Source organism: Ambystoma mexicanum, chromosome 4p, assembly GCF_040938575.1.
Source record: "Ambystoma mexicanum isolate Mex_15411 chromosome 4p, UKY_AmexF1_1, whole genome shotgun sequence".
Taxonomy (NCBI): Eukaryota; Metazoa; Chordata; class Amphibia; order Caudata; family Ambystomatidae; genus Ambystoma; species Ambystoma mexicanum.
The window spans coordinates 281,026,071-281,042,825 of record NC_090927.1 but is presented as its reverse complement, the minus strand read 5'-3'; the positions used below and the strand labels follow the sequence as shown (position 1 = coordinate 281,042,825).

Genomic DNA, 16,755 nt, shown 5'->3' with positions numbered 1-16,755 from the left:
ACAATGGGACCATAGCAGAATGAACATATGAACCAATATCTCACTGCCATCGGGATGAAATACATGATTGTAATAGCAAGATGCCATGCGTCGAATTGCAGCGTTGTGTGCGGGACGTGCTCGCCCAAAGGGGATTGCAGCTTGCACAGGTGGAATGAATCACCACAGGTGGAGGCTATACAGCTTGAAAACACATAAATTGCACACCCAACCCCCTCCTACAACCACACCTCCAAAGTGCTACCGGCAGGACTAGCGATGTTGGCCCTGGGGGACCTGATAGCACTGCAAGTACTCCAACTTCAAGAAGAAGACGAACACCAACTACTACAACAACCGGCCGCACAGAGGAGACGCAGGAGGAGGAGGAGGGCAAGGCAGGGCCAGCAAGGCCCACCAGCACAGCCACTACCACCACGCAGGCAGCCCGCAATCCCACGCCTCCGAGCACTTCCGTTCAACCTCACTGATGAGCAGATCCACACCCTCTACCGTTTGGACCGGGACACCATAACCGCCATTGTGGACATGACACACGCTGACCTTGTCAGCATGATAGATAGCCCAACCGCCATCCCACCCCTACTGAAGGTGGTGTCTGTACTCCACTTCCTGGCCACAGGCACCTACCAGCACACAGTCGGACAGTTGCATGGCATTTCACAGTCACTGTTGTCACGGACACTATTGCAAGTGCTCGATGCCCTCCTGAAGCACGCAGACGACTACATCGCTCTACCACGCTCGGAGCAGGAAATTACCAACACAAGTGGGATTCCATGCACTTGGCGGCATACCGGGTCGCATTGGTGCCATCGACTGCACCCATGTGGAATTGGTTGTCCCACATGCCATGGAGGCCCAGTACCGCAACCGAAAACAATATCATTCTCTTAATGTACAAATGGTGTGTGACTCCAACAGGATCATTACACATTGTTGTGCCCGATTTCCTGGATCAACCCATGATTCTATGGTCTTGCGGAACTCTACAATACCACGCTACATGGAGCGACACGCAGGGAACAGATCCTGGCTACTCGGTGAGTCTCATTTCATGCATGATAATGTGGGGTATGTGATGCGGCAATGACCTGGCAGGAAGGGGGGGGGTGCGTACGTAGCAATGTCATTCCACAAACATCCTTTATTGTCCACATACAGGTGATGCCGGGTATCCACTGAAGAGATGGCTCCTTACACCACTCCGGAACCCACAGAACCAGCATGAGGAGGACTACAACCATGCCCACTCACGTACCCGTGTAGTCATAGAACAGGCATTCGGCCTACTGAAGGGTCGTTTCCGCTGCCTCAGCAGGTCTGGCGGGGCACTCCTGTACCGCCATGAGAAGGTTGCAAAGATGGTCATGGCATGTGTCATGCTACACAACATGTGCGTACGTAGAAATGTGCCCATGCCCCCTGACGCAGAACTACAAGCACCTGAATATGGTCATGATGAGGGTGGGGATGTGGCAGCACCTCAAGGAGTCTGCGAGGCACAGGAGGGCCGTGAAATTCGTCAGATCATCATAGATTCATGCTTCTAGCACTCACGCCTGGTGGCTGATACATGGACACGGGACTTGTGGCAGTGTGTGTGTCTGGAACATGCACAATATGGACTGTACGCCTATAATGGCCTCGTACACAAAGATCAATATCCACACATCTCATTGGATGATTGTGAAATGTTTATAGCATATGTGAAATTATGTTACACACCCCATCGACCCGCAACCCAAGTAAGCCCAACACACCCCCTCCTACCTCCCCCCCGAACACCAGTGTCCAAAGATGCTCATTGTCAGTGGGCAGACGCTATTGCAAGCCCCCTCTCCGGGTATCAGGGGCACCCCTGCCTGTGGAGCGCAGGTTCCTCCCAGATCTACGTTGGGGGCTGCCCTGGACGGAACTTGCAACGGATGATGTCTCTGCCTGCTCACGTCCATGCATGTCCCTAAGGGTTTGTGAGAGCTCAGTGAGCACACGGCGCACAGCGGCAAGTTCAGCACATACGTCTTTGGACGTCGCATGCAGTTCCCCCCTCAGGCTCTCGGTGCTTCTCTCCATTTGTACTCTCAGGCTCTCGGTGCTTCTCTCCTTTTGTACTCTCAGGCTCTCGGTGCTTCTCTCCATTTGTGCCCTCAGTGTCTCAGTACATGTTTCTATGGCTGCCTTAGTACCCCCACATTCATCAGCATGGTCCTTGAGGAGCGTGGCCAGTTGCTGCTGTTGCACGATCACCTGGTCGAGGGACTGTTGCCTCTGCTGGGCCATGGCCATTTGCGGTGGTGTCACAGAGGGGCTGATCAACTCATGTTGCCTTGACACAGGGCTTGTGGGGGATGGCCAGTCGTCGTCTTGTGGGTGCCCCTGCGTGGTATCCTCATGGTGTACGGGATGAAACAAACGGGGGGATTGAGACAGGTCATGGATGGATCCTACATCGAGATCACGGTTTTCTGTGTCGGAGCATGCTGCCATTAATGCAGTGTCACCTATGGTGCTGCCGCCACCAGAAGCAGTGCCTTCTGTGGCATCCATTGGGGGGGCCTGTGGTGGTGCTGTTGTGGGCATGCTGGCTGCTGGGGTGCCTGTTGAAGTCCCCTCCTGTGTGCTGCCACTTGATTTGTGCTGCTGCCGTGTCTTGATCCGTGCAGCTGAGGTGGAGGGTCTTTGGCCGTTGGTCTTGGCCCTCTTTGCAGGTGTGCTGGTAGGGGTGTCCTGGAGCTCGTCGTTTGATTCGGACCCTGTGGTGGAGTAAAGGAGGGCGAGCGTTATTAATGGGTCTGTGGAAATTGGAATGGCAATGTATCACATGCATTGGGGTGGTACCTGAGGGTGATGTGGGTCAGGGCCTTTGAGGTGGTTTCATTTTTGTGTGGATTGAGGATGCAGTTGTTTTGCAGCCTGCAGTTAGGGGGTGCCTGCTGCACGTGTAGAGGGTGTTTTTAGGAATCTTAATTATTTATTTATTTATTTTGACTTTTAATGTGCGCTATCAGGCCAATGTATGTGGACGTTCTCCTGGACATGTGTTTCTGTTGCACTATGTGGACACATGGTACTTCACATGATTGGACATTGTGGATTTAGCATTGTTTTATTTGGGACACCTGCCTGATTCTTCGGATATCTGCACTCCTTTCTCCATCCCTCCGACTCCCTCTATGGTCTCCATTCCAATGGTGGAGGCACAGATTTCTTCCCAGGGGGTCAACTTGAGGGGTGATTCCGATCCTCCCCCGGTAGCTGTGGCAATGTTACGGTTGGCGCATAGTATGCTCCGTACGCGTATCCGCAAGTCGTCCCATCGCTTTCTGCATTGCTGTGGGTTGCGGGGTGCGGTCCCCACCGCACTTACCCGCTGTGCCACCAGGGCCCATATGGCCTTCTTGTTCGCAAGTGCCGTCCTGGTCATTTGCGTCGAGAAGACGACGGCAGCATTCTCCTGGAGGGTCTCTGTGAGCACCGTGAGTTCCTCACGGGAGAAGTGGACCTGCCGCTTGCGGTCGCACGCTTTTTTCGCTACTTTTCCCATTGTTATTGTTTTCACTAGGGTGGATGACGGGTTGGGATGTGTCTCAGGGTAGTATTTTTAATGGTTGTGTGGGGATTCTGATTTTATAGGTGTACGGCGTGCTGTTTCCCGTTCCGGGACCATGTTTTTGCTTCCGTTTCCGTATATTTACGGTCACCGTATTTTCCGATTGCCGCTTATTACGGTGACCGCTATGATGGGTGGCGGAATTGCACCTAGGTCGCCGTACGACGGCGGTGAGGGGCGTTTTGGGGACATTTCCGCCATCGCGGACTTTGCACTTCCGCCATGGCGTAGTGCTCGTGCCCGATGGGTCAGAATTAGCCGCACTTTACTCCGTCGTGCAATGGCGGAAACGCTATTTACGCTATGGCGGTCAGGTCAGTTGCTTTCCGCCAGGGTCGTAATGAGGGCCAATGTGTAATGTTTATTATTTATGTTCAATTGAAATTAAGATCTAAAATAAAACCCAATATATATTTTAACAATGGTTGTTTTGATTTTTTAAATGAATCTAGTGTGTCTCCATTGAATAGTCTTCCTGTGCCTTGTCTTGTCACACCACATGTCTCCGGCCAGCATCCTCCCTCACGCTGGCCGCCCACCTTCAATCCACATAACCGTTGAACCCATATGCAGCAGACATACATGTTATTTTGCGGGTTGGCATCAAGCCTCCCGGCCTTGCCTCCTCCCCCAAAAATACTTACCACACCACTTTGTTCAAGCGTTGGCAATAAAAGGAAGGCCGTTGGATTTTATTGATACAAAACATGGTTATAGGTAAATAATCCATATGGTTGATCATAATAAATCATCCTTTTGGGCACCGGGTACAGAGATGACCCCCTCTGGCCCGTGCCGCCTTGCCACCACAGGCCAGCCTGCTGCTGACTAACTGCCTAGGCATCCAGGGTCTCCAGGGTGAACTGCACCCATATATTCTCCTGGGAGGGTGAGGTATTTATAAACTCACCCCCCTGCCTTCCATGTACTAGATCCTGCAGCCTGCCTCTTACATGCAGTTAGATGGCCTCTCCTTGGTGAGGCCCTGCGGCAAACGAGTCTTGTTTGCACGACCACCGCCCCAATCCACCCCCCCCCGCCATATCAAAGGCAGTTCGCACCGGGGTACTTGTGCTGGCAAGTGGAGCTGTCAGGGAGCGATAAAGGCCAAGAGGTGCCAAAGACCATGTACACTTCAAAGTGGTCTATAGAGCATGGGTTGTTGTTCCCATGTCTACCTCCAGACCCTGTGTCTCCTGCCAAGCATCCCCCCTCACGCTGGACGGCCCCCTGCAATCCACATAAGTGTGTCTCCATTCACGAGTCTTCCTGTGTCTTGTCTGCACGACCACCGCCCCAATCCACCCCCCCCGCCCTATCAAAGGCAGTTCGCACCGGGGTACTTGTGCTGGCAAGTGGAGCTGTCAGGGAGCGACAAAGGCCAAGAGGTGCCAAAGACCATGTACACTTCAAAGTGGTCTATAGAGCATGGGTTGTTGTTCCCATGTCTACCTCCAGACCCCGTGTCTCCTGCCAAGCATCCCCCCTCACGCTGGACGGCCCCCTGCAAACCGCATAATGCCACGACATATACACGTCATTCATTCACAAACACACCCCTGTTTCGAATTCTTTATAACCCACTTCATATTCTAATGAGAACTTCTTTGCGCTTTGCTAGTCAACCCGCGAAGGTGCTGGTTATCTGCTCTTCGTCTCTGTGAACTTCCGTGACCACTTCGAGGAAACTCGTCAGTTTGCAACCTGTGAACTGCTCCCTGTTCTACGACAAGAAACTACTCTGATCCCTGCATCTAACTGTTTGTTCGTCAAGGTAAGGCCATGTACCATAATCATTTTGCGTCCAATTTCTTTTCGTTGAAGACAGTACATGCAAGGAACTAGTCACATGTTCTGAGTTTAGTCAAATTATCTTTCTATTTTTTTTAAAGTTATTCAAATACTTATCCGCATGTGAATAACGTGTATAGTTCCAAGAACCAAAACGAACCTTGCATTGAACCTTTTATGTGTCATTTAATTTTTTAACACATTGGTATTCATAGAGAATTGTTGATCTTTACTTTTCAGAACTTTCCACAATGCCTGCCTGTTCCATTGGCGGTTGCCCTTCGAAGACCCATAATAAATCTGAAGGTACTATAATGCATGTTTTCCCTAAGACAATAGATCAGATAAGAGAATGGGTCCGATATTGCGGATATCCACCGTCTGAGCTTGAAAGTAGAGTCCTAGAAGTCTTTGCGGACAAGAGGGGTGATCGATACCGCATCTGCAGCAGGCACTTTAGCTCAGACATGTACTCCACATCATTGCTAATAAAGAAGAACACACCGCGAGCGAGGCGAAAATTGCTCTCAACCGCTGTTCCCACTCTATTCGTCCACATCCCTCCACTGGTGAGTCAAGTTTACGTATTTATCTCTCGGCCTTGCGGTAGTGTGTAGCATTAGCTAACAATAATTTCCCCATTTATGTATCCACTCAATATGAAGGCGGAAGATTCTCCATCCGTGTAGTTATTGCAGTCATCAGCCACTTCAAGCGCCTATCGGGTAATCTTACTTAGCTATTCTGCCATTGACTTGTTTTAGGCATGTAAATCAATAGTTTTAATTTATCGTGTGATTATTTTACCTAATGGTACACCCTTGTACTCGTCCTCTAGTCTTTGTTTTCAGTTATAATTATTGTTATCCAAAATAATGCAAGTACTGTCTTTCAGGGAGATGCTGAGGAGTCCAACGTATTGATGACAACCGTTGATGTCACTCAGATGCTCGAGGTACATTTCCGGACAGTTCCATCGATGGAGATCATCAGATCTTGCATTCTTGTAGCGTGATTGTTACACACAATGTTTCTTTCGTTTTTAGCCATTGATATGTCCTTCTGTCATCGCCCTCCTTTGTGTCTTCTTTTTTCAATATTGTGTTCATTACTAATGAAAGTCCTATGTTTCAGGGAGTTGATGGAGCATTAGTCCAAGAAGAAGGGGGAGCATGAAGTTACGGGTCGGCGCAACAGCTTGCAGAAGTGTGCACCGCAGTTACATCGTCCCTTGATGTTCTTATGCATTTCGAGGTATGGATACTGACAGTTCGATCAAGCGAAATCATATGACGTGATTACATCCGCTATACTTCCTTCTTTATTAACGCAAGTACTATGTTTCAGGGAGATGACGGAGCTTCTTCTACAAGAACATCACCCCTAGTAGTTGATGCAGATATCTGGGTGGTGACACTTCCAACGATCGAGCAAATCGAATCATATTTAGATATCCATTATTTATTTTAGACAACTGATCATTTGTGCAGGTCTATTTAGATGAGCCGTTGACGCCTGCACAAAGTGTATGTTCTTTTTAACAAAATAGAAAACCATACTAATGCAATTACTGTGTTTCAGGGAGTTACTGAAGCATCATCTTCAATAATATCATCAATGGAAGTCTATGAGGAGCCCGAGGTATGGATCTTGACAGTTCCATCTAACTAGATCAACAATGCGTGAATAATTGTCGTTTGAATGTTCTACACAAAGCGTTCATTCGTGTTTTGCTATTGAGATGTACGTGGGTATTGGTCCCCAAGTACATTTTGTGTTTTCAATATTATTATACATAATAATGAAAGTTCTATGTTTCAGGGAGTCGATGGAGCGTCAGTGCGTGATGGATGTGCTTATCATGAAAATATAGTCGTTGCAGCGCAAGAGGAAGTGGAGACATGCACACATGAGTCGGAGCAACAGCGTCCCGATGTTGAAGTTCGAGGCAAGAAAGTTTCAAAGAAAAGAAAGCAAAAGAAGGTTAGTGTCCTGGTCACTATATTATGTTGTTTTTCACTGTTAATAGTTCAATACTGTAAGTTGTGTTTAAACTGAACATCCCTTTTCCAATCTGTCCTCTAGTTGCGAGTGGGTGTACGAACTAGATCTACACAGACAGTGAAGCGAACGAGAGATGTTGCTTGTCAAACCTTTTGGCAGGGACTTGAGACTGGAGATGCATCGTGCCAATGGGAAGAATATGAAGTGATTGACAACGGAGCTATACCACATCCAGCCATTGATAGTGAATGTCCTACTGGTAGTTCGGATGCAGTCGGAGATCAATTCACAGAATCCACACCCGCAAAAACTAAGACCGCGAGAAAGTTGAAGAAATTGTTTTATTCACCCATCGCTGGAGAAGGAACAGATGTTGCAATGGAAGAGAATGAAGTGGCGACAATGAAACACCATCAATATCACTGAACATAGCGGAAGACGATATCAGAGATTCTACCTTTCATGTGAGTGACATGTCCTCAACGTTACAGGCCGAACCAGCTGGGATGCAGAGTGACAGTATAAGGAAAGATGCCAAATTCATTGTATTCGATAGTTGTTTGATTGATATTATTATTCGGATGAAATGTGGGCATTCGGTTGGTGGGGAAGTATGTGGGGAGCCATTGATTAATGTGACTCGTGCAATTCGAGGCACTATCTTAAAATACATGCCACCTGTACAAAATATCATCCTTTCTCATGGTCTGCACAACCCATGCTGGGGCAACTGCCAGCAGGCAATCTACTTTGTGCAGCGGCTGCACTTTTTAGTGGTTCAAGTTTTAAAAAGTTAGAGTCTTTCTTTCAGTTTGTGGGAATCCATTTCATTGCGAAAACTCAGTTCTACAAATACCAAACCGATTATCTATTTCCAGCCATTAGCGAAGCTTGGAGAATGGAAAAAATGTCTATTGATAGTACATTTGCGGGCAAACGGTTCAGGCTAGCCGGTGATGGACAGTGCGACAGCCCAGGATTTTCAGCCAAGTACTGCACCTACCACTTTCATGACATGGAAAGTAAGAAAATTGTGAGTTCGGTGGTCGTGCAGGTGTCACAAAGTACATCCTCAGTGGCCAAGGAGAAAGTTGGCTTTGTAGCATCATTGCAAGAACTACAATCGCGGGGAATGGTGATCGACCTGATAGCCACGGACAGACACGTTTCAATTGCCAAGACAATGAGAGAAGAGTACAAAAATATAAATCACCAATTTGACGTTTGGCATCTTGCAAAAACAATCAATAAAAAAATGTCGGCTGCAGGTAATAAAAAAGATATGCAAGGTATTTCACAGTGGTCCAAGTCAATCAGCAACCATCTTTGGTGGAGCTCAAAAACATGTGGAGGGTCGTTGGAAATTCTACTGGAAAAATGGCGGACAGTAATGCTACACTGTAGCAACGTTCACCGCTGGACCACAAACCAACATTTCCACAATTGTGAACATGGCCATTTGTCCACAGAGAAGGCACGGAAGAAGAAGTGGTTGATTCCTTCATCACCCGCTCACAAAGCCATTGAAAAGATTGTATTTGATAAAACTATAACAAGAGATTTGAGGGGACTCACGGAATTCTGCCACACAGGAGATTTGGAGGTGTTCCACAATATGTGCCTAAAGTACAGGCCAAAACGATTGCATTTTGGCATGGAGGGCATGATAAATCGGACTCTTCTAGCGGTCTTGGCACATAACCATAATGTTGGCCGTCAACAAAGTAGGACGACCGGAACTTTAGGGACGCTTCGCTACAATAAGGCCTTCACAAAAAGAAGTAAACAATGGGTTATCAAACCAGTGTTTGAGGATATGCAATATGACTTTATTGAGAGACTTATTGTTGATGTCCTAGATAGGCACATACATGGAGTTGTGAACGAACCTGTGCAGGGGACAACTGCATTGCCACCCAACATTGCCTCTGTTCCATGTCCACCTAAAGAAGAGCTCAATGAGAAATACACATCACGGTTTTAATGATTGTAATTTGATTGTCTGTTCTCTCGAGTCTCCTCATGTCGCAGGCCCATTGAATATGTGTAGCTATGTATTGTGTAAATAAAAGTGATTGCTCTGTGAGTCCTGTGAGATGGCCTTGCACCGAATGTAGCTAACTAGGAATGTGTGCTCGTTCAAAGTGAAGGTCAGCTGCTTTGATTTTTTTCTCGGGTGCCGGAATGGCCCACGACTCAGTATAAGGTTCTATTGTTATTTGACCTTGACAGGCCGGGACCATCCCGAAAGACTTCTTTTTGGGGGTGTGGGGCAATAACGTAAGAAACGATAATGAATATAATTTCAGAAACGAAAGCCATTTAATGTTCGTTCATTAGAAGAAATAACGTCGGCATAGAAGGAGTGGTATTTCGGGGCTGCCCTACGCACAGACACAATGGAAAATGCAAATATAATGTAAGTAACTCTTTAGATGAGTTTATACCGCAATTTAATTACTATACAGTAGCTTTAAAGACGGGTTAAGTTGTACTTGTTCGTTCTATGTGGCATATTGTTTTGTACCGCGCACTATCTTGAGGAGAACCATCTCCTTTTACGGAAGCACCTCAAAACCTTCCTCTTTGCTTCTGCTTTCTCTCTCCCTCTCCCCTGCTACAACTGGTCCACTGTCTGCGACCTCGGTCCTGGGCCCTTCCACTCTCCACCTGCACTGCCTCCCTGTCAACCCCTGCACTGGGGGACTGTCTCAGTATCCTACAGCCCCCCCTTGACATATAATACCCAGTTGCACTGTCCTAGCTATGAAATAATTTCCCGACCTAATATATAAAATGAATAATTTTAATAAAGATCTGATGGTGAGACTAATTTCATTTTTTATGTTTTTAAAACAGGTACATCCTTCATTATTGTATGTGTCACAAGTACCAGACACCGGCGGATGGCTTTTATAACCGCCAGTTGCTTCTCCGCGTGAACAACGTTAGCACCCTGACCATTTTATGGGACGATCGCCAAGTACAAGTATGCCCTTACGCGGTACTAACGGCTAGATGCAACATACAGACCGTTGTGGTGGCCTAGTGCCTCGTTGTTGGAACAGCCATGTGATTATCAGTGCGACCGAAGAGCTTATTTTATCGTAAACCAACACCCTGTGTACTGCACACGAACATCGCTTGCCTCAAGACGAACTATTTTGGATCGAGAGCAAAGAAAAATGCAAATCGCAGAATATTCTCTAAACATTTGATGTCCAATAAATGTACTTTGCCAAATGGACAATCTTGCCGTTTGCTTTTAAACCACAGTTTCATATTCCGAATTGTGGCGCTGTATTGTGAGATGATCTAAGACCCTGTGTACAGCAAAGGAACATCGTGTGCCTCAAAACAAACTTTTTGGAACGTGAGCAAACAAAAATGCAAATCGCTGAATATTCTCTAAACATTTGATGTCAAATAAATGTACTTTACCAAATTTACAATCTTGCGGTTTGATTTAAAAGTACAGTTTCATATTCCCAATTGTGGCGCGCTGTGTTGTGAGATGATCTGTGTTGGTTTCCGGGTTCTGTGTGTAGTCGCGTAGAAGACGCCTGGGCGCGTTTGCCTACGCAGCACAGTCACGTCACGGATAGAGGCGGGGAATATGAATGTTTTGATAAAGTCTGTTTCAGGGGCGGGGGATTTGATTTAGTGCCGCAAAAGCAGGTGAGCCAGGGCGATGTGGGGAAATGATAGGATTATTAGAAAATGGCGGCTGATTTCGAGTGCGTTAATGGACGAAAAGTCGGGTAAGGTCCATAGGAAAGTTTTCTACGATCTACCGATTTATGCTTAAAAACACATGGCCGAACCGTAGGGACAATAAAAAAAAAGTCCCGGAACTATCCTTTAAGTACAAAAGTACTTCTACAAGCTGCAAGCAGCAGCTCAACCAGTAACAGTAACTCTACGGTAATTGAATAAACCAGCAGATCAGTGTTTTATGGTTAACAATGTTCTGTTCTTTACAGAAACTGCAGACGCAATCAGAAATACCAACTTTCCTGGTGAATCTGAATTCGAACGTGACGGCAGCTTCGAATTCCATAAATAACTTTGCGAGTGTAAACGCGATTGTGAATGTACTCGCCACTCTGTCCAACGTCACCCAAAGCGTTACTAGCAGCATGATGTCGGTAAGTTACAACTGACACCAATTGTGTCATGTTTTGATAGCAAGCTTTCGTCTGCGAACCATATTTTCTGCTGTTAGATATTGTTTGTTTTATGTATTTTTTTGTAAAATGTATCGTCTCCTTTGCCAGCAGTCTCAGAATCTCAAAAAAGCAGATGAAAAATCTTATAGCACATTTCCGAGAAAGTCAAAATGATGGATTTAGATCTGAATGCCACAAAGCATGAAAGAAGTTTGTGATAGTTACAGCACCAAAACAACACTGGCAAAAACAGGTCTCGCTTTGCACATCTAGAGCTTACGTCATTTTGTCCAATGGGGTTTGGGGGCTGGGGTTTACTGAAAAAAATGTAATCTTGTCCTCTCCATTTACAAAGCCATACCTAATGGGGCAGATTTTAAAAACTGTTTTGGGCGCAAGCGTCGAAGTTTTGGATACCAGGGGCCAAATTACAGAAGCTTTGCACCAGTGCAAGTGCACAATTTCACGGTATTAGCACTAGGGTAAACGTTCTGTAATCTAGCCCCAGATGCGCACATTCAGATTTCTTTTCCCACCCCTCCTTTGCACATTTGCGCATGTAAGGGGACATTGAGTCGCATTCCAAAATGCATGTTGTATTCAGAAACGAGATGGGCTCTCAAAAGAACAGAAATATAGTGCCATCTCTGCGGCTTTTTCGAACAGGAGCAGGGGGATGTGGACTGCATGACAGGGACTTTGGTGACCCTGTCGTGCATTTTTATAAATTCCCACCTGCATTTTACATTTCACGATGGGCCCTTTCATGGCCTGCTACTGTGAAATGTGCTCATGCAGGGAGTTTGAAATACTTTAGTGTCGGATGTGCTGTGTGGAAGGGCACTGGCCAGCCCTTTATTTGCGATGCTGGATATACCTCTAAGTACGCCAGTCACTTTTCAGAATTAGGTGATCTGAGCATGTCCCAGGTTGGAGCTAATTAAACAAGCACTGACAATGCCAATAGTTTTGGCTTTTGCTGCTGTTCTTTACATTTTGCATTTACAGGCATTAGGGTGCAAGGAGGAGAGTGCACCGTTTCAAAAGAGGATGCAATAAGGGGTGCAAGTGTGAAATACAATGAGCAGGGGAATAGAGCAACGAAAGAAGCCATTGATCAAGAGGAAATATGAGTGAAAAGGTGTGAGAGGGTAAGAAATAAAGCAAGAGTGTGAAAGGAAGGATGAGAGGGGATCGAGAGATGGGATAAAGTGGGTGAATGAGGGACTAGAAGGGAAACGGTGGGGTAGAGTGGGTGAGTGGGGGAATAGGGTGTTGGGTGGTTGGGTGAAGATATAGTAGTCCGCTCAACACACCTAGAGCATTTGTTCAGAAACCTGCACTTCAATGGTGAAGGAGAATGGTGGTGTCGGTTGATGAGTGGGGAAAAGACGTTGTGGGTCATTGCGGTGGTGGGATTATTTCGAGGTATTGGCTTACTTACCTGATGGGGACGGGTTATTAAAACTCACTCACTTTTCACCTGATGGAAACACTTGAAAGGTCTGGTATAAAGAGGCTTCAATGGGGAACTTGAAACCTATTCTTTCTTACCTGGGAAATCTGCCTTGTAAAAAATGTTTTTCTACAATTAAACCAAGTAATAAGGATGTGATGTGTGGTGGTAGGGAGGTATTACCCAAACAGACCGCGGCCGAATTGACCACGGCCGAATTGACCGTTTGTTTGCCGCCCAATTGACCGAATATATGTGTGGGGGGTGGGTTTGGGGTATTAAATAATGTAGGTGGAATGGGCAGGGGCTGCGGGGGGTGTCCCCCTGCATATATTTGTGCCCAATTCGGACGCAAAAAAAAAAGGTCAATTCGGACGCAGTCAGTTGTATTCGAACAATTCGTATACAACCGGTAGGGAACATGGGTTATGGTGGTCGGGATACAGAGGGAGGGGGTAGGGAGGTTGGATGGTGTAGATAGAAGGGGTGATGTGGGTGTGGGTAGGGAGACAGGGCTTAGGGTGTGTTTATGGGGGTAGGGAGGATAAGGGTAGGGTGGTTGGGGGTAGAGAGAGTTGGTAGGGTGGGTGGGGTTAGAGAGAGTTGGTAGGGTGGGTGTAGAGAGAGTGAACAGCCTGGGTGAATGGGTTAGAGAGGATTGGTAGGGTGTGTGGGGGTAGAGAGAGTTGGGTTTTTAGAGAGTTAGGTGGGGTAGGGTGGGTGGGGGTAGAGAGAGTGGGGTAAGGTGGGTGGGAGCCATTGGAGAGAGTGGGGGGTAGGGTGGGTGAGTGGGGGTATGGTAGGTGGGGTAGAGTGAGTGGGGTAGGGTGGATGGGTGGGGTAGAGAAAGTGGGGATAGTGTGGGTGGGGGTAGAGACAGTGGGGGTAGGATGGCTGGGGGTAAAGAGAGTGGGGGAAGGGTTGGTAAGCAGGGGTAGAGAGTGTAGAGCTAGGGTGGGTGAAGGTAGAGAGAGTGGAGATAGAGTGGGTCGGGGTAGATAGAAAGAGTGGGGGTAGCCTAGGTGGGGGTAGAGAGAGGTGGGTATGTTGAGAGAGTGGGGGGTGGGTGGGAGTAGAGCGATTGGGGTAGAGAGAGTGGTGGTTAGTAGGAGTCTACCCCCACCCACTGTACCCCCATTCAAATGGATTGTGTCCTCCCACGTATTCCTTATCTCCGATATTTCCAATATCCAGCTTTGCTGCTTTGGAGAAAAAAAAATCGGCAGGGGCCTCTGTGCGTCGATGCCTATCCATTCGATGTCCCTCGGAGGCCTCTGTCTCGATGTCGACGTCACCAAAGTTATATATAGCATGCGCAGCGCCCGTTGGCCTCAGTTCTGTTTTCCCGCGCTCACGCTTTGGAACCGGTGTGCCTCGGTCCGTGACAGGAATATCTTCGAATACGTCTACAATAATTTCCTCATTCTTCAAGCGAATATGTGAAAAGGCTTTATCTTTGGCGTCGTCCACTCCTAGGTCCGGCTTAAAAAAATGCTGTGACTGCGGTGCGAAGATGTCCATGATGAAGCCTCACAGGATCTGCCTGTGGTGCCTGGGGTTGATACATGCCTATCCATGACAACCAACACCATGAGAGACCGTAGAGGGAAGCTTGCAGCGGGTAGGACCCAAAAATCCCCTTCCACTCTGTCAAAAAAGCAAAAAACTTCAGACAAGTCGAGAACAGTATCTCCTCGTCACAAAAAGAACAAACGTTCCCGGTCACAAAGTGGTTCACACCACTCGTCCAGCTCTAGACACGGAAAGAAACGTCGCCATAGATTGCCATCTTCCTCATCTACAAGTTCCTCACCGGAACGGGTCGTTTGCCCCACTAATCAAGTTCACCGGCCCAGTGAGAAGAGTTTAGATTGTGAATGTTAAAGGTGTTTGTGAACGCGGCCTTGCCCCCCTCGACTCTATGCTCCAGTCAAAACACCTCATAAGCACAAAAGCCGTGCGTCTTCAGACCTGGCGGGTAAGATTCCTCAAGAGCGATCAAAAAATCCTTCGAGTCGAGAGAAGGTTCCCTTGGGGAATGAGCCATCATCATCATCGACGCCAAAAGATTCGACACCTTAAGGGTCGAAAGGTGCGTCATCAACACCATTGCGCCGGTAACTGTGGAGAAGTCATCGATGCTTCAAGCATCAACCTCCTCGACGCCACATATGTGGAAGTCATCGACACAACTGTCAAAGCTGTAGACTCAACCGTCGAAGCCGTTGACATTGATGGTCTCACCGATTTCGGCTCTCCCCACCACAAATATAATGACAACTACACTGGAAAAGACACATACTCCTTTGCCATGATCTGATTTTTTCAAGGCCCTCTCCTCCATTTATGAGGATGTAGAGGAATATTCTGATTAATCCAGACGCTTTGGGTTACAATAAGGAAAACCGTAAGTGCCTGAGGCATTAATTTCAGAAGATTCACGTATGAAAAACCTACAGGAACGCCTACGTGAGGCTAGTGGCATAGACACCTCACCTTAGGTTGAATTTTGCAGGGCAGACCCCCGTGACCACGCAGAGGTGACATACAGGCAACTGATGTCAAGGGTTATGGAGTGTATGGGGTGGTCAAGACCTACACCAGTTTTTGAACAAGACGATCTAACTGATATCTTGGACAGAGGGCCACAAGAGGACCCAATTGCACCTTTTCATCAAGCCTTACAAAGGTGTGTGACTACCAACTAGGAGGCCCCAGAGGTCATTCCGGCTGTAAATAAAAAGGTGATGGCCAAATTACAGAGTTTCAAGCTCTGACACTTTTTACTTATCCAAGCACCCAACACCAGAAAGTCTGGTGGTTCAGGTGGCCACCTCGACGAGTAGGCAAAAGGCCTATCCTACAATCCCTCAGGATAGAGATGACAAGCGTTATGATGCCATGGCCAAAAAGGGGTTTTCGGCCAGGAGTATGGCATTGAAATCAGCCATTGCTACGTGCACGTTAGAAAGATTTACACACATGCTTTGGGAGTGCATTTCCATGGCGGCTGACCATATCCCCGAAGGGGAGGAGCGAGCCAGATTCTGAAATATTGTCATGGATGGGAAAAATGTAATGTGCGAATCCTTTCAGACTGGTCTCGGCTCTGTTGACCTCATCAGCAGAGCTATGGTGGCAAGTACAGTGATGCGCAGATTTGCCTGGTTGAGGAAGTCAGGATTTGCCCCAGATGTACAATCTAGACTTCTCAACATGCCCTTTGACGGCACTCATTTATTTGGAAACAAAGCTGATGAGAGTTTGGAGAAACTGCAAACTTCCAAGGCAGCAGCCAAATCCCTTGGTGCTGCAATAACACAAACTCCAAACCGCCCCACAGGTACACCCTGGAGGGGTAGGTCCTTTCGTCACTATTCCACATTTGGAAGGGGCAGAGGACAGCCAGCTCAAAAAAGACAAAGAAGATTGGCCCGCAGTGGACGGGGAAGAGACACTAAGACTGCAACATCAGTGGCTGCCTTTCCTTCGGTCACTGCATCAGCCGCTCCAAAACCTCTTTGAGGACTTGATTCACAAGGCTGCAGTAGAAGGCAGATTGTCACAGCATCTGACAGAACGGCAGGATATTAATTCAGATGCATGGGCATTGGAAACATATACCCAAGGTTACTGCCTCTGTTTTCTGCAAAAACCCCAGTCTCATCCACTGGGGAACAACTCTTTGAAAGTTCCAGATCCGCTCTTTATACAGGAGATTT

At 47.3% G+C, this 16,755-nt stretch overlaps 1 protein-coding gene across 2 annotated transcripts in view; it reads left to right on the top strand.

Annotated features, from left to right (window-relative positions):
• The window catches only part of LOC138453203 (adhesion G protein-coupled receptor F5-like), a 939,048-nt gene that overhangs the window by 753,502 nt on the left and 168,791 nt on the right, over positions 1-16,755 (top strand). For both annotated transcript variants that reach the window (XM_069605830.1, XM_069605831.1), the window contains exon 16: positions 11,392-11,556. In XM_069605830.1, the coding sequence (XP_069461931.1) occupies positions 11,392-11,556 (165 nt within the window). The remainder of the gene's footprint in view (positions 1-11,391; positions 11,557-16,755) is intronic.